The sequence below is a fragment of the Zingiber officinale genome, chromosome 8B (assembly GCF_018446385.1).
Source record: "Zingiber officinale cultivar Zhangliang chromosome 8B, Zo_v1.1, whole genome shotgun sequence".
Classification (NCBI taxonomy): domain Eukaryota; kingdom Viridiplantae; phylum Streptophyta; class Magnoliopsida; order Zingiberales; family Zingiberaceae; genus Zingiber; species Zingiber officinale.
Genome location: NC_056001.1, coordinates 21,993,571 through 22,014,418, shown reverse-complemented (window position 1 = coordinate 22,014,418; position 20,848 = coordinate 21,993,571). Strand labels below are relative to the sequence as shown.

The 20,848-nt window shown below is 36.0% G+C and overlaps 2 protein-coding genes across 10 annotated transcripts; both read left to right on the top strand.

The window, feature by feature from the left end:
- Positions 1–853: 853 nt before the first annotated feature.
- Positions 854–6,318, top strand: LOC122017689. 4 transcript variants are annotated; one of them, XR_006121424.1, is made up of 6 exons: positions 854–1,055; positions 1,695–1,728; positions 2,021–2,166; positions 2,259–2,340; positions 4,958–5,077; positions 5,228–6,318. XR_006121424.1 is itself a non-coding variant. In XM_042575361.1 (5 exons), the coding sequence occupies exons 1-4, from the start codon at positions 1,191–1,193 to the stop codon at positions 5,069–5,071; spliced, it is 357 nt and encodes a 118-aa protein (XP_042431295.1). In that variant the 5' UTR covers positions 854–1,190; the 3' UTR covers positions 5,072–5,077; positions 5,228–6,318. The 4 variants fall into 4 exon arrangements, 1 of the variants encoding a protein (XP_042431295.1); XR_006121423.1 differs by having other exon boundaries at positions 854–1,205; XR_006121422.1 differs by lacking the exon at positions 1,695–1,728.
- Positions 6,319–7,101: 783 nt separating this feature from the next.
- Positions 7,102–12,893, top strand: LOC122017306 (phosphatidylinositol 4-phosphate 5-kinase 1-like). Of its 6 annotated transcripts, XM_042574878.1 has the most exons (11): positions 7,102–8,491; positions 8,563–8,724; positions 8,796–8,961; positions 9,521–9,631; positions 9,772–9,965; positions 10,057–10,187; positions 10,259–10,361; positions 11,102–11,464; positions 11,541–11,626; positions 12,263–12,370; positions 12,523–12,893. In XM_042574878.1, the coding sequence occupies exons 1-8, from the start codon at positions 7,392–7,394 to the stop codon at positions 11,400–11,402; spliced, it is 2,268 nt and encodes a 755-aa protein (XP_042430812.1). In that variant the 5' UTR covers positions 7,102–7,391; the 3' UTR covers positions 11,403–11,464; positions 11,541–11,626; positions 12,263–12,370; positions 12,523–12,893. The 6 variants fall into 6 exon arrangements, with proteins under 6 accessions (XP_042430812.1, XP_042430814.1, XP_042430811.1 ...); XM_042574880.1 differs by lacking the exon at positions 11,541–11,626; XM_042574877.1 differs by lacking the exons at positions 12,263–12,370; positions 12,523–12,893 and adding an exon at positions 12,074–12,141.
- Positions 12,894–20,848: the final 7,955 nt, after the last annotated feature.

The following is a 20,848-nucleotide window of genomic DNA, read 5'->3' as shown; positions in this document are numbered from 1 at the left end:
GAAAATAAATTGTCGCTACTAATTAGAGACGAATTATATATTTTCGTCGTTAATTAGCAACATAAGTTAAATGTTGTCGCTAATTCTATCATTAATTCTGATATATCTTGTAGTGTCAGTTGGAGAAGGTGCTAAGGTAAAAGGCTCATGAGGTCAAGCTGTATGAACTATTAGATAATCCTACAAAAGAGATATTAGCTAACAAAGAAATAGTAGGATCATACAAGAATTATCAAGTGAATTCGTGGACTTGAAATTCAGAGAGAGTTGAGAACATCTATAATGTTCCAGAAGATTACATGATGAAATATACGAAGTATTTGAGATAATGGATCTCAACATCTATACCCTTTATGTTCAATGCTATATACTCGGAAATAATATAGTCAGATTCGAGATTCTAAGTTGGTGTACTCATAAGGTTGTAATAGTATAAAGTAAGCACAATCAAAAACTTTAGGAGTACGATAATCAAGGGCTCGATTAAAAAAATGTTCAAAGAGAGAGATGTTACCTATTATGAGAGAAAGGATGATATTCATAATTTAAACGACTGTGAATGCTACCTCTCCCCAAAAGATTTTAGAATAAGAGGATGAAATGAGAAGGACTCGCCAACGTTAAGGATCAGTCTGAGTTTGCGTTCTTTATTTCTTTCATATGGATTTTAAAACCTGTATTTCTGTCATATTTTTCATATTTTAGAATAATATGTTTTTTAAAATTAGTTTTTACAAAGACTATTTTTTTAAAAATGTTTTTTAAGTTTTAAAAATCATTTTTTACAGACACCTAATTTTTAAAATTATTTTTATGCTATTAATAAGTGAAAATATAATTTGCCCGTAGCGTCAGTTGATTAATTGTAGAGATGTATAAGCGGTAACCACACACACACTTCGATCGAGCTCCTCCGCCCCCTCTCGTTCGCCCGTCGCACAAGCTGCCAAGATCAGGTCTTCCTCTCCCTTCCACCGTCGCGAGCATCCATCTCTGTTGCTGGGTACGACGACTCTGCGAGGCGAGGAGACATCTTGGAGGCTTGAACCCTCAAAGTACGCTCGATGTTAACCTAAAATCCCTGCAGACTTTTCATTCCGATCCGGTCAGAATCGGCCGGGGATATTTAATGGATAAAGGATGGTGCATCATTTACAACAATAAGATTGTAAAGTTTCTTCTGTCGAAAGATGCATCATTTCCATGTATGTGTCTTTCTGTGCATCGTACTGAATGTTTCAAATTGAGTATGCTTCTTTTGGGGTTTATCAGTGATATTTAGAAAAAGAAATGGTTTCCTTGTTTTGAATAGAAGATGTTTATCTTCTATGAAATTGTCTAATTTACGGCATCAACTCTCATTCTGCTGTATGACAAAGTTCAATAGAATCCCACTATTACACTCAAAGATTTTGGAAAAGCTTTTCTTATTTAAAATTTTTGTTTTTATCCCTTCAGTAAATAAGCATGATCACATCAAACATATTCAATTCTTTCAAACTGCCTCGCCTCTCTGTTTTTTTTCTTTCTGTTCTTTGCTGGATTGTTGGTATTTTGATTTTTGTTCCATTTTCCATCAATGAATAACTGTTACAAATTCACCATCTTTGAATTATATTTGACATTCATCACTCTAGTATGATATCTCATTTTCCTTTTTTGTTTTGTTTTGTTTTGAATATCATAAACGGAAGATGGAAATTGCTTGTGGCATGGCACCTTGTTCAGGTTTCGGTCTGCACTGCCTACTCTATTTTATTCATATTATTCATGAGATGCATGATTGAATACTTTGTTTTGATCTTGATGAAATCTTACTTGTGTAACATCTCCTCCTCCTTCTAGGTCTATTTTTGTTCAAGCCTTTCACTGTCTCAATAACATTTTCACTGGCCATGGAAGACCAAGTTTTCCATGGTTAAGGTCTTGTTCAGTCTATCTTGTACATGTTTAAATGAATGATTGTTGGAGTCATTTTTTATTTTTTTTATTTTTTTTATTAAACTTATTATTTTAATAGAATAATGGACGAGCTGCCACAAAATCACTTTCGAGTTCTAATCTCATTTGTGCATCATTAAGAAGTAATGCCCATCCTAGATTATCTTATGGGGATGGTTTTGACAAAGAACCATTTTGGATAAATGTGGTGAAGGATACTGCATGGTAAGTGGTTTTTTCCCCCTAAATTAGCATATGTTGCTACTTCCTGTTAACAAGGTTCGCCAAATCATTGTCCTCTCTCCTTGTTTATATAGGAGTTTGAAATCTGTAGCAGTATTCTTTGCTGAGCAGCCTAGCCAGATAAAGTACATAGAGTGGCCAACATTTCAAAGCACGGTATGTATACCTGAAAGTAATAGCAGACAAAGTTATTCTTAGCCAGATAAATTATTTTTTTTGGTTTTACAGTCAAGGCATTGTTATACCTGGTTTACTACTTTTGCCACTACTTAATTCCAATATGAGATAACATCTGATCCCATTGAAATAACGAACCAAACATTGTTGATTTGATATAAATTTTAAATGGCCCAAAGTACCAAACTGGATTTTACCACCTTTTTTTTTTTGGCTTGTGACACGCCATGCTTTTAAAACTCTGCACGTTAATTGGTGTCTTTTAGAGCAGTGTCACTGCTGCAGTTCATTTACCTTCTTGGATTATGCATCCTGATGCCACAATAGTTTGGTATGAGTATGTGTTTGCAAACACAACAATCTTAGATGTGAGGTCAGTAGGTGTTGAGTTAACTCTGTTAATCCACTGGAACCAATGTGATAGTCATTTGAGGCTGCATGATTGATTCATAAATTTAGTCTAAGGGACAATCCAATGCCTCCTTTAGATAGTTGTCTTACTAAAGTTCATAAGAATATTAGATAGTTCATAATATTAGACTGTGTTTCAGATAAGACCCTTTGATAAAGTTCATAATGTTAAATAGTTGTCTTACTAAAAGCATAAGCTGAGTATTAGGTTGCTTTAAAATAGCTTTGTTATTGAGAACATAATATGTAGTCATTTTGTGAACGTTGTAATAAAACAGATTGTTAGATTTAGTGACATGAAGAAACATTTTCCATATTATTTTTCCAATAATTCTTCTATAAACTTCGGTCAACTGTTAACTTGGAGATAAAAATTGTTAATTTGGTCTTTCTGAAAATGAACTCATGAATTGGAAGTTGAAATATGGCGTATCGATTGCCGAATGGGTATTTAGATGCAGCTTATGAGATCCCCTCCTTATTGTGGCTGAATTTTTGTGAAACAATTATAAGAATTCAATAAAGGCACAGTTATATGTTAGGTTATTGAGTATGAATTTTTGTTCTTGGCTTTAAGGAAAATAAAGTGGCCAACTAGAATAAATATTAATAGCTAAAATATTGGATGAGGCAATCAGATTAAAATTTAAGCTTAGTTGTGACTTAAAACTTCTATTAGTTAAAGGCTTAGTTGATTGAAAGGGTACACAGTACAAAATGCCATATTTGGTGACAGTGAAAGGTTATCCATCACTCGACCTCTATTGAAGTCCTAAGCAGAAATGCATCCATTTTGTCGAGGGCTTTTGCAAAGGTTGCTAACATGGAGCGTCAAATTTAAGTGTTTTGAGGCATTAGGAAATGTGGTTCAAAAGTTATCTTAGGCCTCACAATAGAGATAGTTAACCCAAAGAATGCCTTTCACGAAGAGGATAGCAAATGATTGGAGTTCCATGGGAATACAAAAGCTTGCTTGGAGTATGCATGGTGCTGAATTCAGTATAGCTTCTTACACAAGGATTAACTGCACCGTAGCAATGCAGATCCTAGCAGAGGAATGGTACAAGTTATGTGCTTGTTCAAGAACAGTCATGACATTTGAATGGCATGTAGCATCAAAAACAGGTCTTGGTTCCAAAGCTTCATACAATTGAAGTCTTTATGAAAATGTGGATAAACGGTGCCGGAATTTTGGCTTGATGGAAGAGAAGCAAGTGTATTTTGATGCAGGATAGAGAAAACTATAAATTAGAATTCTGATAAAATAAAAGTGAAGAAAATCTGTTATTGTTTGGGAGAGAGCCCTTTTATAGTACGAAAAAAGACTTATTCTTTTAGAAAAATAGCCTTGAAAAGTTCTCAAATTACTTTGTTAATAGAAGAGTAATCCCTAAAATAACCTATCCTGATAAAATATAAATTCCCTAGGTAAATAGGGAATATGCTATTTTTAAGAAAAGCCACTTTTCATTCTATAAAAAACTCTAGTGCAAGATATTCTTCAATGTTAATAGAGTTCTTGTGAGTTTTCTTCTCAGTGTGAGAAGTCTAATTTCTACTTAAGATAGTTGTTCTGTGTTGTATCTATTTGGTATCATAACAATTTTAGTGCTACATTAAGTGGTATCAGAAGCTTTTGCTATCTAATTTCTCCTTTTGATGCTTTGTGCTTATTTTATATCAAAGCTGAATTTCATGTTCAATATTCCAACTTCTTCTAAATCTCCATTACCTAAACACACATCCAAATGTCTATCACCTCCATGCCTATAGCGCCACTAGATCCATCACCCCATTGCCTCTCTGACACCTGACCAAACCAACACCTGCCTTTGTGATGGCTAAAAGAATCAAGTTATATAAGAGCATAGTGAATGTTTGATTCACTTCTGTGTTGCATCATTATATGCATCACAACTAAATCATTGGCTGTAGCAAATCTGAAAATTCAAGGATCTCAAAAGCATAAATTGGTTTATTGTAAACTGTCTTAAGTTCATTATGTTGGTTTAGGCTTATATTTTCAGGTGTGTCAATCTTAGACTTTGTATATTCTGGTTCATGGTCCATACATTTCTTCAGTAATTAACTCCAATGATTAAACACATGTTTTCCTCATTTTGTCATTCGAAAAAATTATAAATGTTAGTAACTCTAAAACTTCTTTTTTGTATATTATTTTTAGTTGAGGACGGCCAGTCTTACCCATGTTCTTGTGGCTTTGCTCATTGTTGCTTTGTCCTCTGTGGACTCGTGTCTCTGTTATATTTTGGCTTTGCTGCTCAGGAGAACTGCTTAGTTACAGGTACATGCAATCATCATATATATATATTTTTTCTTCACCTTGTTTATCTTAGTTTACATCAAGACACATCTAATTTTGTGCAATAATATGCTCAAATTTATCAAGATGTGATTTAATTGACTTACCATAAAAAATCTTTGTGTTTTGCAGAGCTTTTGTATGCCGTCGACCTCAGAGACTTGTCAACGGCGATGCAATTTCAAGTTGTGGAGCATGAAACTAGCAAAACGTAATGCTTAAATCTTAAGGGGCTGAATTCTGAAGTTCCTGTGCCACGACTGATTTTACTTGTTGACATCAAGATATTTGGTTGGATGGTTTCTAACAGTTAGCTCGTAGCATGACATTTTCTTCTATCGACTCGTGCAAGTTTCTCATAACTCAGGAGCTCAACCTGATGGATGTAGAAATGAACCTCGAGAGGAATACATATGAGAACTAAGCATTAAAGACGAAACTCAGTGTGATGTTCAGTTTGTGGTAAGCAATACTTAGCTTTCATAAGCTGAAGGAGATCAATCTGTTGCTACACATGCAGTAAACTAGAAAAGGCCGCAAGGGAATGACTTCTCTAGAAAGACTTACCTGAACTCGGCCGAAGGCATGATCCATAGAAATAGCAGGGAGGAGGATTTCCCAGACACGCCACAGTGCCTAGTGAGATCTTATTACCTTAAGGGACACAGCCATCTTCTCAGCATATCCTCAAAGGAGACATAAAAAGAGAGAAAAAACGGACCTGTCAAGAGAAGAGAAGAAGAAACTACCAATCGAATCACCTCGAATCTTATTCCACAAGCATTAAAGACTCAAGGAGACTGTACTGTGCATAGGCCGTGTGACCCAAGGTGAGGGGTGTAATGATGGAGGAAAATAATCACGATGAAGCTTTTGGAAAACCGTGAGTCCATTGAATGAGCCAGCCCCATTTATACAACTTCACCGGGAGCAGCTCACTTTGAACGTAGACTCAGTGCTAAGTATGGGAGCAAAGTGAAGTTTGTCATCTTAGCTCTCTCTCTAGGCTGGTTCCATACTATTTAAAAAAGGATAAATCGGGAGCATAAGTATTATAGCAAAATATGTCTACATAATCCATCCTTAAAGTACGATGAGAAATAAATCATGGGATCAATTTATAACATCGGGAGGTATGAGTGTGATTATTAGTAAAGTGATCGAGTTGAATTAGATTGTTTTGATAGGGTTAATGAAGAGTTTAAGTTAAATCTATTTTGAAATTATGATGTGTTTATTAAGTGCGAGTACAGGTATAATAATGAACAAGTTTAAGAGGTAAAGGGAGAAAAACAAGGTTTAAGTTGTTGGGAAAAAATTATGAACCAGGTTGGGGGAACAATAAAGAAATATTTTCATTATTATTATCTAACTTAAATCATTTGATACAAATTCGAAGAAGTTAGGGTTGACAATAAGAGAAATCTAAGAAGCTTCAATAGAAGTCAGATACTTGGTAAGTGATTTAGAAGTTGGAGAGGTCTTGAGAGTAATCAATGAATGTTCTACTCATGAAAAGTAAAATTATATTTTAATTTGAGTTGACAGAACTAACTTAACTAAGTAATCTACCGTTGAAATCTCTATTTGAATTGAGTTGATTAAAATCCATTGTTAGATAAGTTTAGGAATTAGGATCTTATTGAATAAATATTGAATCAATCGAAAAGTAGTTTTTTTTAGTTGTCACATAAAAAGGCCGCCGTTGCATCATTACCCGGGACAATTGAAAACTAGTTATTCCGTTATTCGTAGATATGATTCTTGAATCGATTGAATTAAAAAAGAATATTTATGCAAAACTTATTCAAACTCGATTATCATTGCAGTTTTGATATGCTGTCAAGTAATTTATACTTTCACAGGGACTAAATTAGAATAACACAGAAATTGCAAAAAGGTCATCGATAATATGCAAATTGTTAGCGCCAGAATAAAATAAAATAAAATAAATAGGCTTTTAAAAAAAATCTCTGTACTTGGAGTGTATTTTTATTATTTTCGCAGATACTGCAATATTTCCTCGCCCTCTTCCCCATCCAAACGAAAGCAGAGCACAGAGAAAGCCAGAAAAACAAGCAAAGCTTAAGCACGGCCTGCTCCTCCTCTTCGTCCCTCCATGTCGCTTTCGCTTCTCCTCGTCTAGGGTTTGGATTCCTGATCTGTCTGCCTTGTGGATTTGATCGGTCACTGCTTTTGCCTGGCGATCGTAGCTTACTTGAGGCGAGGAGCGCTTTTGCTGGTCTGAGGAAGAATGTCGGGTGCGATTCCGTGAGATTAGGCGTCTTATCGGATAATGTGGACGTTCGGACGTGGTGATAACGCCGTCGTCGACTCTGGCCTTGGCTGCGGAGCCGAGGACGTGACGGGGGAGAATGGTGACAAACGGGCGGCAATGGCGGTTCTTCCATCAGTCAGACTCGAATGCAGTAGGTCTCATGGAGGCGGCGGTGGCCGGAGAGTCGCCTCAGCTGCCGTCTTGCCGGACGAAGAGGTGGAGGTATTTGCTGGAAAGATAGACGCGGAAGCTTCCCATGGGTGGGGGAAGTACATTCGTGCTGACGAGCGCACGCGCGAGGAATCTAGGAGAGTGAAGATCGCCGGGAAGGGCAAGTTCTTCGGGCCCTCCGGCGCGGCCTTGGATTCCGAGCTTCGCTTCGGACAGATGGAAGGCTTCCGAACCTTCACCAACGACTACTACGACGAGTGCGATTACGGATGCAAGTGGTATGTCAACGGCGACTATTACGAGGGTGAATGGCGGCGCAACCTCCAGGAGGGTCATGGCCGGTACGTCTGGCGGAGCGGCAACGAGTACGTTGGAGAATGGAGGAATGGCGCGATCGCTGGCCGCGGGGCTCTCATCTGGGCGAACGGCTACCGCTACGAAGGCTACTGGGAGAACGGCGAGCCTAAAGGGAGCGGCGTGTTCACTTGGCCGGACGGAAGCTTCTACGTCGGTAGTTGGAGCAAACCTGAAACAGTGACCACCAACGGCGGCCTCTGCCGTGCCGTCGCTGCCGGTTGCAAGGAGATCGCCGGGAGAAGAAGCCCATCCTTGCCTTTTGAAGAAGCATTCATGGTTCCAGCGTCAAGGAAGAGACCGTCGGCCGATGGAGGAGTAGCGGAGTGTAGGAGCTCCACTACCGAGAAAAGCTTTCCCAAGATCTGTATCTGGGAGTCTGAAGGAGAAGCGGGGGACATCACATGCAACATCGTGGACGCTATCGAGGTCGCAATGTTTTACCAGGATGGTGGTCGTACTCCGATCGGAAGCCTGCGACAGCGAAGCATCCCGTGCCCGTCGTCAAGGAGGGAGGCAAAGAAGCCAGGCCAGACCATATTGAAAGGCCACAAGAACTACGATCTGATGTTGAACCTGCAATTGGGCATCAGGTAGGTGGCTCGATCTCTTGTAGGATAAGTGATTGTTTTAGCTACTAATTCCTTTGGATGTTTGGTGTCAGATACTCTGTGGGGAAGCCTGGTTCGCTAAGAGAACTCAGAGCTGGAGATTTTGATCCCAAGGAAAAATTTTGGACGAGGTTTCCGCCTGAGGGATCAAAGAATACTCCTCCTCACCACTCCACTGAGTTCCGGTGGAAGGATTATTGCCCCATGGTTTTCAGGTACTGTTTATTGTACCGACCAAACAATGCAGTTCACTGAGGTTTTCATGACTGGTAGTTTTGGTTTGCAGACACTTGAGGATTTTATTTGATGTGGATCCAGCAGATTATATGCTAGCTATATGTGGAAATGATGCTTTGAGGGAATTGTCTTCACCTGGTAAAAGTGGGAGTGTCTTTTACCTGACCCAAGATGATCGATTCATGATTAAGACAGTAAAGAAAGCTGAAATGAAGGTTAGATAGAGATAACAAATTGCCATGTTATTTGAGATTTTCATTTGGCTATCCATGGTTCAACCTCTACAGTTTGAGATCATTCTTACGAATGCAAAATTCTAATCGTCTAAATTGTATTTGATCTTAGAGTGCCATCATATAACAATTCAATTATGAAAAGGAGCATGGTTTTCTCTTCTATTTTGGATATTGCTATTGCTGCAAGTAGTAGGGGCTTGGAAGGAAACATGGACAACTGATGATCTTTTCTTGTTTTCTTTTCTTCATCTATGCTTTTTTACATATACAACAATGAAACAATGTGGGGAGCATATGATCACTGTGTTCTTTTAGAATTAATGGCTTATGGGCTTTTCCGTTTACTTGATGAATCTGGTGACATTTAATGCTATATCTTTTATGCTTGAGAACCCAGTTGAGACAATGTCTAAGCTACATCCACTTCAACTGTAATTGGAAACTAGCTTATATTGTGTGTAGAAGGTTCTCCTTGTAATTGCTCATGATATATTGCTTTCTTAGTGCTGATCCTAATCAGTAGTAGTGTCTTTTTCAGGTGCTTATCAGGATGCTGTTCAGTTACTACCAACATTTACGTCAATATCAGAACTCACTAGTCACAAAGTTCTATGGAGTGCATTGTGTGAAGCCAATTGGTGGCCAAAAGGTAAGCTGAAGATTCATATAAAACTCTTGATTTATATCAACCATGATTTAAGTATCGACAATTTCTGCTAATTAAGAAATAGAAAAGTAAAGCTAATGGCATTTACTTCATCTGTCTGCTTTTATCTGGTCCAAGCACAGGTGCGTTTCATTGTGATGGGCAACTTATTCTGTTCAGATTACTACATTCATAGAAGATTCGACCTGAAAGGTTCATCACATGGTCGAATGACAGCCAAGGCTGATGTTGAAATCGATGAAATGACAATCCTCAAGGATCTTGATCTCTACTATGTTTTTCGCTTGCATAGATCTTGGCACCTAGAACTTATTAAGTATATTATCCCATCTTACAGATTTAATTGCTTTGGTTTTATTTCCTAGTCCTTTTACCATTTAATAATAACAACATTTGTTTACCTTCAGACAAATCAAGCGGGACTGTGAATTCCTTGAAGCAGAGAGGATCATGGATTATAGTCTCTTGTTGGGACTTCACTTTCGAGATGACATTTCAACATCTTTGACAGGCCAATCACCATGTTTTGCTCCTCCAAGTAGGTAATTGTAAATCAAATTTTGGTTGTCTTTGTGGAACACTTTATGGAGCATCTTGTTGCTTGATCAGAACCTTCTTGCCAGAGGTATGCATTTCATGATCGAGGGGATTGGTCTGAAATTTGGCTCTCAAATTCAACCCCTCAAGATCTGAATCTGACTATGGATGGCCGGTACATCTCCTCAAATTGCACATTTCTTTCTATTTACAAATTTTCATTTAATAATCATCAAAAATCACAATTTGCTTTCTCACTTTATTATGTGGAATACAAGTTATTGTAACTTTCTTTCAAATAACAATGATCTTCCAAATGCATTGCCTTCTCATGTTTAATTCATTCACTCCTTCATGGTTTATACTTTCCTAGAAGAGGGATAGCTACTATAACCATCCTCTATAGAATGCAATGCAGGTTTAATAATCATGCCATTTTTTAATGCTTTCCCACCATTGAGAATGCTTCCTGGGAAGTAATTGCAAGATTTATATATGTTGGTTTCAATTTAGGCAATAAACCATTTTTTTAAGAAGAAACTCTTCTCATTCATGGAGAACAACTACTGATTGTCTATCACTATTGTGCATTTCAACAACTATCTTGTCTCCAAGTTGTGTTCGAAAGATCCGATGTTTACCATTGGCCATATATGGTAGGTAATCTGTTTCCTCCTTGTTTTATCTATATTTCAATTATAGTAGAAGAAATTTCCACTGGTCATTCCGTCACCATGTGTGGCTAACATAAGAGAGGGATGTTGTATGGCTTGGGCCTGCCTGTGTGATCCTAAACCCTAAACGCATCACTTATCTATTTTGCTAAAAGGATTGTATGAAGTTTAATCAAAGTTGATCTTATTACTTTGGAGGTCTAACTTATGGTTACTGATAGAATCTTTTCATCCTTGATAGGAAACCTTTGATTCGACTAGGTTTGAACATGCCAGCAAGGGCAGAGCACATATGGAGAAGCAATGCTGAACCATTTCTTGTTAGTGGATTGGCAGAGTCATCCTACAGTCGCAAGACGCATGATGTGATTCTGTATTTTGGGATAATAGATATTCTGCAGGGCTACGATGTCACCAAGAAACTGGAGCATGCCTATAAATCTTTGAAGGTGGATCCCAATTCCATCTCAGCAGTTGATCCAACCCTTTATTCACTGAGATTCCAAGACTTCATCAGGAGAATTTTTGTGGAGGATGACTAATGCAAACAGAGAAATGGGCATATATAGGAGGGTGTTCGATAACCAAAAACATTTGTGTACAGGTAACATAACATGATTTATATACGACAGGTTTAATAATCGGAAGGCTTCTCAGTTATTTCCTTATAATTAGTGCAGGTGCTATTTATGATACTGCTCAAATAAAAACCAGTTAAGATGCCACACATTGAGACCAGATGTACTTGTGATACTAACAGAGCAGAGTAGGAAAACTGTTCTTCAGCTACATGAATGTTTCTCTTAAAAATCTTATGTTGAGTGTTAAAATCTCAGTCGAAGATTTTAGAAGATTGCTAATTGAAGTCATTTAACTTCAATACCAATTCTTCATGTACTCAAATATCTGTAGCTTGGATCGGCCAACTTTAGATGGCACGCCAAGCACAATTCAGTCTGAATGGTTCACAAGCAATTAATTTGACTGCACAACGGAGTTTATCCACGGAAGAAGCTTGGTTTTACTACGGGGAGCTTTGGATTCCACTAATTTTCCTCTTTCTATTTTTTGTTTCAGATAAAATGGAAAAAAGATGCATGGAATAATGATCATTGAACGTGTTTATGCCGAACCTAATTTTCCGTCTTACATTATCTATTGTGCTCACTTGTTATGGTATTTCTCTTATTATTTTTTCCTGTGTACCTGATAGTTTTCTCACAATGTGCTCATATGTGAAGTGGTAAAGTGGAGGGAGAATTGCATCAAAAGTAGAGAAAAGTGATCTCAATCTCTTTTGAATTTTCATTTCCTCGCTTAACCTCTTTTGGTTTCCATTTGTTTGACTGGCATCAACACAGTGTTAACCCCGTTGTATGACTCCATGTTTGCATTTTTACAGAGAAAGAACAAATCGCATTGCGTGTTTGGCAGCTACTTTAACACTGTTTCGTACGTCGATGGTTTTGGAGATGGAAGGAGGGAAAGAGACGAGACTGCATCGAACAAGGTGCCTTCCTCTTATATTCTCTATCCCATTTAATATTATCTTCGAGGTCAAAGAGTGTCAGCGTCAAGTGCCTTTTCGTACTTGTTCCAAGTTTCCTTTTTGCACTTTTCTGCTGCTTGCATGAACTGATATGTCATTGCATTTGCACCCAGCCCAAGCTTACTGTTTCAACGCCAATCCCAGTAGAGCTGTACAAGAATGGAAGACCAAAAATGTCTACTGCCTATTTCCATCCATACTCGTACTTTTACAGCTTATATAGTCCGCCGTAGAACCATGCACTCTGATGTTCGCTGAGATTCTCCTCTTAAATCGGCTTCGGTCTTTTTGTACCTTTTTCAAGCTCAGGGGACTGTTCTTTGCAATTGTGCTGTAACAGTGAGCTCTCTTGGATACATTGATAGGTTTTGTAGACTTTAGATAATGTTTTGATGGCATTCATAGTCTAGGGAAGTTAGTAGAAATTTGTGAGATCTTAGTTGCATAATAGAAACATGAAAACTTGGGGATGTCCCACGTTAGAAATTAAATTTAAGAGTGGGAAAACTAATTTTCTTTAATTTATTAATAACACTATACGTTCTGATCTTTGAATTAGGGTACTGGATATATAATCAACTGTACTGAACAGCTTGAGTAAGTTTCAATATTATTTATTTCACGTACTCAATTTTTATAATTCTAAAAACACGCATCATATTTTTGTTATACCCTTCTTCTTTCCAAATTCAAATTTTTACTCTCTTTATTTAAAAATTCATTGTTGTTGCTATTTACTCCAAATATAAAGGTATAAATACAGAAGCTTATAGGAGTACGTTAATTTTGATTAAAATAATTTAAAATTTTCTATATCCATCTGTTAATTTCAGACCTCTTTAATGTATTGTACCCTCATACTAGAATTTGATAGCATAAATTGATAGTAATAATTTTTTAAACTTACAAAACTGAATTAAATTTATCTCATTATAAAATCAAAAACAATGATACTTAGAGCATCCTTATCAAATTCTTTATTAAATTTGGATATTCATTTTTCATTACATAATACATTAACTTTCCTATAATTTACTATATTTTTAATTTATTTTATTATTGTTTATTTCTCATTTATATATTTTTATTCTTACAAACCTCGAAGTAGAAATTAACAATTAGAGAAAATAATTTAATATTTAGGGAATTAGAGAAAATAATTTAATATTTAGCGAATGAATTTGATTTTCCAATGCCATGAGAATTCCTAGGACATCATAGTTTAAAAAATATTGAATTTTAAATTTTCAAAAAGCATAAGTCCATCAGTTTCAAAGGAAATCGCAGATGGGCATACTTTTTTTTTTATCAATTCAAATTCAAATTAATATATTTTTACAAACCACTTCAATATATTTATACCTTTATATTTGAATTCGACCGCATAAATAAAAAGCAATGAATTTTTATTTAAACAAATTGAAAAAAAATTTAAACGTCAAAAAGAAATTGAATGTGAAAAAACAGGGAAGGATATAACAGAAATATAATAGGTATTTTTTAAACTTATGAAAATTGGATAGTGAAATGGGTTCAGTAAAATGCAACGTGTTCGAGTTAAAATGTCAATCAATTTTGTCATATATATTGGTGCCAACATTGCTATTTTGAGTCAAAAATCTTAAGTTGGCCGTTCACTCATTCTCATCCTGCGAACCTTAGTTTAAGGAGAACATGAGAAGAGCCGCAGCAGTAGCATCGCCCAACCATGGCCGTCGGTCCGCATGCAGGTCGACGACCGATTCAACAGATCGCGCGCCTATACAAGCAAGAGCACCGCCCACACTTAGCCTCGACCAACGTCGTCGCCTTCGTATTTTCTTTCCATTCTACGGCGAACTTCTCAATAATCGGACCGGCGTCCGATCAAGATTATATACACATCCACCAGTCGAGATGGCAGCATGCGACAAGACCCTCGCCGTTGCGCTCCTCCTCTTCTTCGCCCTGGCGTCGACAGCGGCGTTGGACGCGTCGCTGTACGACTCGGTGGACAACTCGTGCTACTGCCACTGCATGATCGACCGCTGCATGGCGGCGCCCGACGCCACCAGGGAGGAGTGCGGAACGTCCTGCGACGCCGGTTGCATCAAAAGCGGCCGGCCTGGTCGGATCGACGGCCATGATTTCTGTGGCTATTAATCCGAGAAACCACATCGATCGATTGCTATTCAATCCTAAACCTTAATTAATGTTCCTTTATCGAACATGAATGAGTTATAATAAATTTTCATATTCTAATTTTTTTCTTATGCATTTTTTAAGTCAATCTCCAGTATTTCTAGAGAACTCATGATTGTTCATTAATTATTTCATATTTACTTTTTCACCATGTCAGGGCATGGGCCATTGATGCTGAATTTGGTCGAAAGAAAATATATAGAAATGTGTTTGAGTATTAGGAAATTGCCTTTAAATCTCAATACAAATTTAAATATTTGTATTCAGTTTTTTGTCAATATAAATTTATTTTCAACAGTTGATCGGATCAATTTATTTATTTTAGCTCCTTAACCTTGACGAAATTATCATATTACATTCGTTTGGATTTAAAATGCACAACGGCTTTTTTCTCTCCCAACGTCTGACGCATCACTTCGTGACTCTAAACTTCAATGATGCACTTCGCCTTCGCGACTCCAAAACTCAGCGACGCACTCCGCCTCTGTGACTCCAAACCATCAGTAATGTACTCCCTAGTTTTGTCCCCTAAACCATCTCCATCGACATTAAAGGTAAAAATCAGAGAAGCGGCAGAACCCGACTAAGCCATCTTAAACCATTGAATCATCGGTAAGTAAAATTTGTATGTCCTAGATTTCTACTAATCTGTTATTCCTTTATGAAAAATCGAAGGTTTAGTTTATGAGTGTTTTTGATTTTATGAGGTTGAGGTTCAATAAAATTAGGTTTAGGTGTTTGTATTGCAATTTTATGAATGAGTTTGTATTGCATCTTCTTCAATTCAAGGAATGTGAGATATGTGCAAATTTTGTAGAGATTATCAACAAACTGAGTAATATACTCAATTTAAGCACTTTGATGTTTAAAATTTGTAAGATTGTACTTTAGGGTATGAATAGGTAAATTGTTATAATTATTGACATTGTCCATTCTGCTGGCTCGAATAAAATTACTTTTAGTGTTTGAATTATAATTTTATGAGTGTATTTATGTTTTATCTTCTTCAATTAAAGAATTAAAAGATATATGTTAATTTTGGGTATTGATTATTAATAATCTGAATAATATCTTCTCCAAAATGTTTAGGATTTGTATTTTAGGGTATGAATGGGTAAATAGTTCAAAATTTTGATGTTGTCCAATCTGCTAGCTAAAATAAAATTAGTTTGGATGTTCGAATTGTAATTTTATGACTGTATTTGTATTTTATCTTCTTCAATTAAAGAATTTAAAGATATATGTTACTTTTGTATATTGATTAGCAAAAAACTAAATAATATACTCAATTTCAGTTCTTTGATGCTCATATTTTTCATGACTTATACTTTATGGTATAAATTATAAATTGTTCTTATTGTTTTAGTGTGGTTGATTTTGTTAGTTTGAATAAAAATGAGTTTTGGATTTCTAATTTCAACCTATTTTATAAATGTATTTATGTTTTATCTTCTTCAATTGAATGATTGAATGAGATATATGGTTGTTGTGTAATGATTATCAATAAACTGAATAATATACTCAATTTAAGTGCTTTGATGCTTATATTTTCCATGGATTATAGTTTATGGTATGAATTGTTAAGTAATTTATTTTTATGTAGAGATGGGAAAGAATACTAGAGCTATAAAATTAAAGGAGGTTAAGGGGAAATCTGTGGAGAATAACAAGTGCAAGAGCGGCAAACAATCATGCTCGCGTTGTTCACCGACATATTTCAAAGTTATGTTGGATGAAGTTGTTGGGACCTTGACGTCTACTAAAGAGGGGGTGAATAACGTCTCACCCAAATCGTTCGCTTCTTATAATGTTAGTATACAACGGAATACAAAACAAACTAACAAGTAAAAAGTTAAACTAAAACAAGAAGAATGAAGACAAGCAAACCACAAAGACACGCTTGTTTATGTGGTTCGGAGATAAAGCTTCTACTCCACGGTTGTTCGTAAGGTGGACGATCCTAATCCGTTAGTGGATGATTTTCTAGAGAATTTCTGGCTAGCTCATGTAGCTCCTTGTGGGTGGAGAAACCTCACCACAACTCGCACAAGATCACATTAGATCACTTGAGCACTTGGAGACTATAATTAAGGTTAACCACTACTAATTTCATCAACTATGCCCAAGCACCCCAAGCTCTATTAAATAAAGCCCAGGAGAAAAATACCAAGCTATTTTCCCACCACCAGTCAACTGGTAAAAATACTAGTTAACTGGTCCTAGGTGAAATTCAACCATTACAGGCCAACGGCTCGATACCAGTCGACTGATCATGAAACACCAGTCTAATAATCTACATGAGTTGAGTGAATAGAGGCATTTTGTTCGCTACTAGTCGGCCACTGCTACAGTAACTATTGCAGTACTACTACAGTAATTGCTACAATACTACTACGATAAAACCCTAGACCTAGGATTTTACCTTGAGTACAATCTCTCATGCACTCGTCCTTGTGAGTAAAACTTAGACCTAGCCTTCTAGTATCTTCCATTAGCCTCGCGTCCCTCGGATGCCTCCCCATCCTTCACGCCTTGCCTTTTGGAGCTTCCATAGGCTTTGTCATTATTGTCGGGTCTTTCTTTTCCAAGAGGTCGCGCCTCCGAGACTTCATCCATTGCCAAGTCACACTTGGATTTACGTTGCCAAGACTGCATGCTTGGACTTATACCGCCAAGACTCACCCTTAGACTTTCCTCCTTTGCCAAGATCGCACTTGGACTCTCCTTATTGTACCTATATCCTTCACACTCACAATGAATATCAAATACAATAATAAACCTAACTTAAACCTTTGTCCAAACATCAAAACCTAGGGTATCCAGATTGCTCTAACAATCTCCTTTTTTTTTTTTGATGTTTGACAACCCGTTTAAGTTAGGGAAATAATATAGCAATACATATGTAAATAAATATGCAAATAAACTCATGCATAAATAATGGAACCTAAATCCATAGGCTCCCCCTTTACCTAAGCTCCCCCTTGAGCTATGATTTCCCGCAATGGTAAACTTCTCCCCCTTTGCCAATAAATGAGCAATCGCTCCCCCTTCACCTAAGCTCCCCCTTGAGCTAGAATTTCATGCAAAGGTGTGTAGATTTCCCACTTAAACCCAACACTTCTCCCCCTTTGCCATACATCAAAAAGAGTTCTAATAATATCCCAATTATTAGACTTTTTAACTTCTAATGATCATAAACATCATGTATTAATCCTCTATAAGATTATATACATGTTCACGATCCTTTTGGTCATTTTCCAGTGCCAAAACATTTTTTAGACTGTATCAGTCGACTGCCATTAATCTTAGTCGTCTGTCCTCTTCAAAACGAGTTTACAGAGACATTCTATGTTCATGAACAGTATTACCGGTTGACTGGTAACTGTGTCAGTCGACTGGTACACTATTTTAGCCAAAAATAGTATTTCTGATACAACTTTAGAAATGCACCAGAAATTTCACAGAACTCCAAAAAATTTTAAATTTTATAGAGAGGTCTATTTTATCAATGTATACTTGAAAAAAATATATTTACAACAAATCCCTCTCTCGACCAATCTTCTATTATTCCTTAGCCCATGTATATCTTTACATACATGTGAGACACACCATATATTCAATATCTAAGTGTCTAAGAAAATAATATAACAATCAATAATGAAGATACTTGAAGCAGATGAGGCATCGGATGTTATCTTCTTCTTTAGGGACTCAAGATAAATCTTGTAGTTTCTTCTCCAATATCCCACCTTGCCATAGTGGTGACATGGGCCCTTTGGTGCCGGTTCTCCTTTTTTAGCCTTCTTCCCTTTAGCTTGAGTTTTTGACTTCCTTTTAGAACATTTCTTAGAAGAATCAAATAACATCACAACTTTTGATTCTTTCTTAATCGATGGCTCCACTATCTTAAGCATGTTGATCAACTCAAAAATTATGGATTTAATTTGGTTCATTCGATAGTTTATCATAAATTGTGAATAGCTATTAGGTAAATTATGAAGAATTAAGTCAATAGTTAACTCATGATCCATCACAAAACCAAGTGATCTTAAATGCTCAATGTAATCATTTATCTTTAGTACAAACTGCACTACAAATGAACTCTCCTGCATCTTTGAGCCAAAGAGGAGCTTAGAGACCTATAACCATTCGGATCTTGCTTGCTCATCAAAATGATAAACAATAGTATAAGCATCCAAATGCTCATGTTGCTTTTGTAGTTCAAGAGACATCGAAGTTAGCATGATGCAACTAGTAAGCTCAGAATCAGTCGTATATTTTTTATATGTGAACATTTGGTCAAAAGTTGCATCATCCACCAAACTCATGGGAAGAGGCTCTTCAAAGACATAGGTGATCTTTTCAACCTTGAAAATAATTCTCAGGTTTCAAAGTCAGTTCAAGAATTCGTCCGGGTCAGTTTATTTGTGTCCAAAATTGAGCGCAAGTTAACATAAGTCATGTTTATTCTATTAACCTAGAAATACAAAATTGAGCATATAAGAAAAATGAATTAATTATATAATGCAAATCATTTGCATGCATAACAAAAATCCCACTTGTTTATCAAATTCTAAAGCTCTTACTTTGAATTTGGGAGATGGTAGATATTTTCTAAGTTGATATTCATTATAGATAAGAACAACATTGGAGTGAGTTCAATAAGTCATTCTTAGCTCTAGTGGTAGGTATCAAATATACCAATTATATATTTCTTATATAACTATTTTATTATGCTATCAACATTTGCTATTTGCATAAATATTTGGTTGTTAACTCATTAATATATACATGATATGCATATCACCCAACATCACCTCTTTTCACATTAACTTGGAGTAAGTCCAACAAATTAATGCTTCAAGTTAAAGTCAATCCATTAATCATAAGATCGTATCTCAATGGTCCGAACATGTCTAATTTCAAGTTAGGCTTGGAGTGAGTCCATTAATCCAAACTTGAAATTAAACTCTAATTCTTATCATATTAATGAAATGTATAAATTTTAATATTTTTATAAGGGTTTTAATTATCTAGGTCTCTTCAATCACATATAAAGAAGACATGCAAAAATTTATAAACTATTTACATGGTATAACATTGCATATTCATGGCATCAATAATGAAATCTAACATGTCATAGATTATGACATAATTCATGACATAGTTATAATAAATTAATTTAGGAAATAAATATATTAAATAATTTGATTTCATGAATAATAATTCCTTAATTAGATTAGGAAATCATTTTTAAATATAATTCCATATTTTATTTAAAAAATTCCAAATAATGAAGTTCCTTATTAAATTAGGAAATAATTGGTTTTTTCCTAACAAATTAGGAAATATATTGTAAGATTAAAATTTCCTAACAAATTAGGAAATAATTTATAATATTAAAATTTTCTAACAAATTAAGAAACATATCCAAAATTGGAATTCCTAACAAATTAGGAAACATATCCACAATTTAAAATCTTTTATATCATATTAGGAAACAATTTTCTTATATGAAATTTCCTAAATTTTCCAAATTTAACTTTACAACAACCTATGACATGCTAAACAAAGATTTAAGATTTATGTTGAAACACGGGTGGCTCTGATCCACTATTGGGTATTTCTATGCGTATTTTAAAAATTTGTTTCAAAACACGGGTGGTACTGTTAGTACAATCATCATCGGGTCAAGGTTGATCAGTTTGACTAAGCTCGAGTTGACTTGAGCTTGAGTTTTGATGTTTGACAATTTGTGAGAGAGAAATCAAGTAGGTCATGGGAGGATCAGATACTTGTCTAGGAAAGTCTTAACTCGGGGTTAGACAATAAAAAATCCTAATTGGAGATGGAGTAAAGTGATGTTGAATTTCCATCCACCAAGAGACAATCTAAAGCAAAAAAGAGCAAGTAATGTAAGGGTCCTCATTGTAAACCCTAAAAGTCGTTCTTGATTGTATTTGGTGCTTACGTTCTTGTTTTCTTATTGTATTCTTGTACTTGAGCTTGTTGTTGGATCAAGATGCGCTAGAGGGGGGGGGGAGGGGGGTGAATAGCGCTCATGGCTTGCACGCGTTTTGGATTCGTAAAACAGCGAGTAATAAGCAGTGGAATTAAAAGAGAACAAACACGAACACAAGTGATTTACTTCGTTCGGAGCCTTGGGCGACTCCTACTCCAAAGCCCATGATCGTTGATCGCTTTCGGTGTGCAACAACTATAATATCGTAAGAGATTTACAAATGAAGTACAATTAAT

What these genes read in the sequence shown, in the direction of transcription:
- LOC122017689 (XM_042575361.1), top strand. An exon ending in GTGGTGAAGGATACTGCATG is followed by an intron (nt 2,167 to 2,258) that starts GTAAGTGGTTTT and finishes TTGTTTATATAG; the next exon opens with GAGTTTGAAATCTGTAGCAG. An exon ending in GGCCAACATTTCAAAGCACG is followed by an intron (nt 2,341 to 4,957) that starts GTATGTATACCT and finishes TATTATTTTTAG; the next exon opens with TTGAGGACGGCCAGTCTTAC.
- LOC122017306 (XM_042574880.1), top strand. Translation starts at nt 7,392, where the DNA reads ATGTGGACGTTCGGACGTGGTGATAACGCCGTCGTCGACTCTGGCCTT. An exon ending in TAAAGAAAGCTGAAATGAAG is followed by an intron (nt 8,962 to 9,520) that starts GTTAGATAGAGA and finishes TGTCTTTTTCAG; the next exon opens with GTGCTTATCAGGATGCTGTT. An exon ending in AATCTGACTATGGATGGCCG is followed by an intron (nt 10,362 to 11,101) that starts GTACATCTCCTC and finishes CATCCTTGATAG; the next exon opens with GAAACCTTTGATTCGACTAG.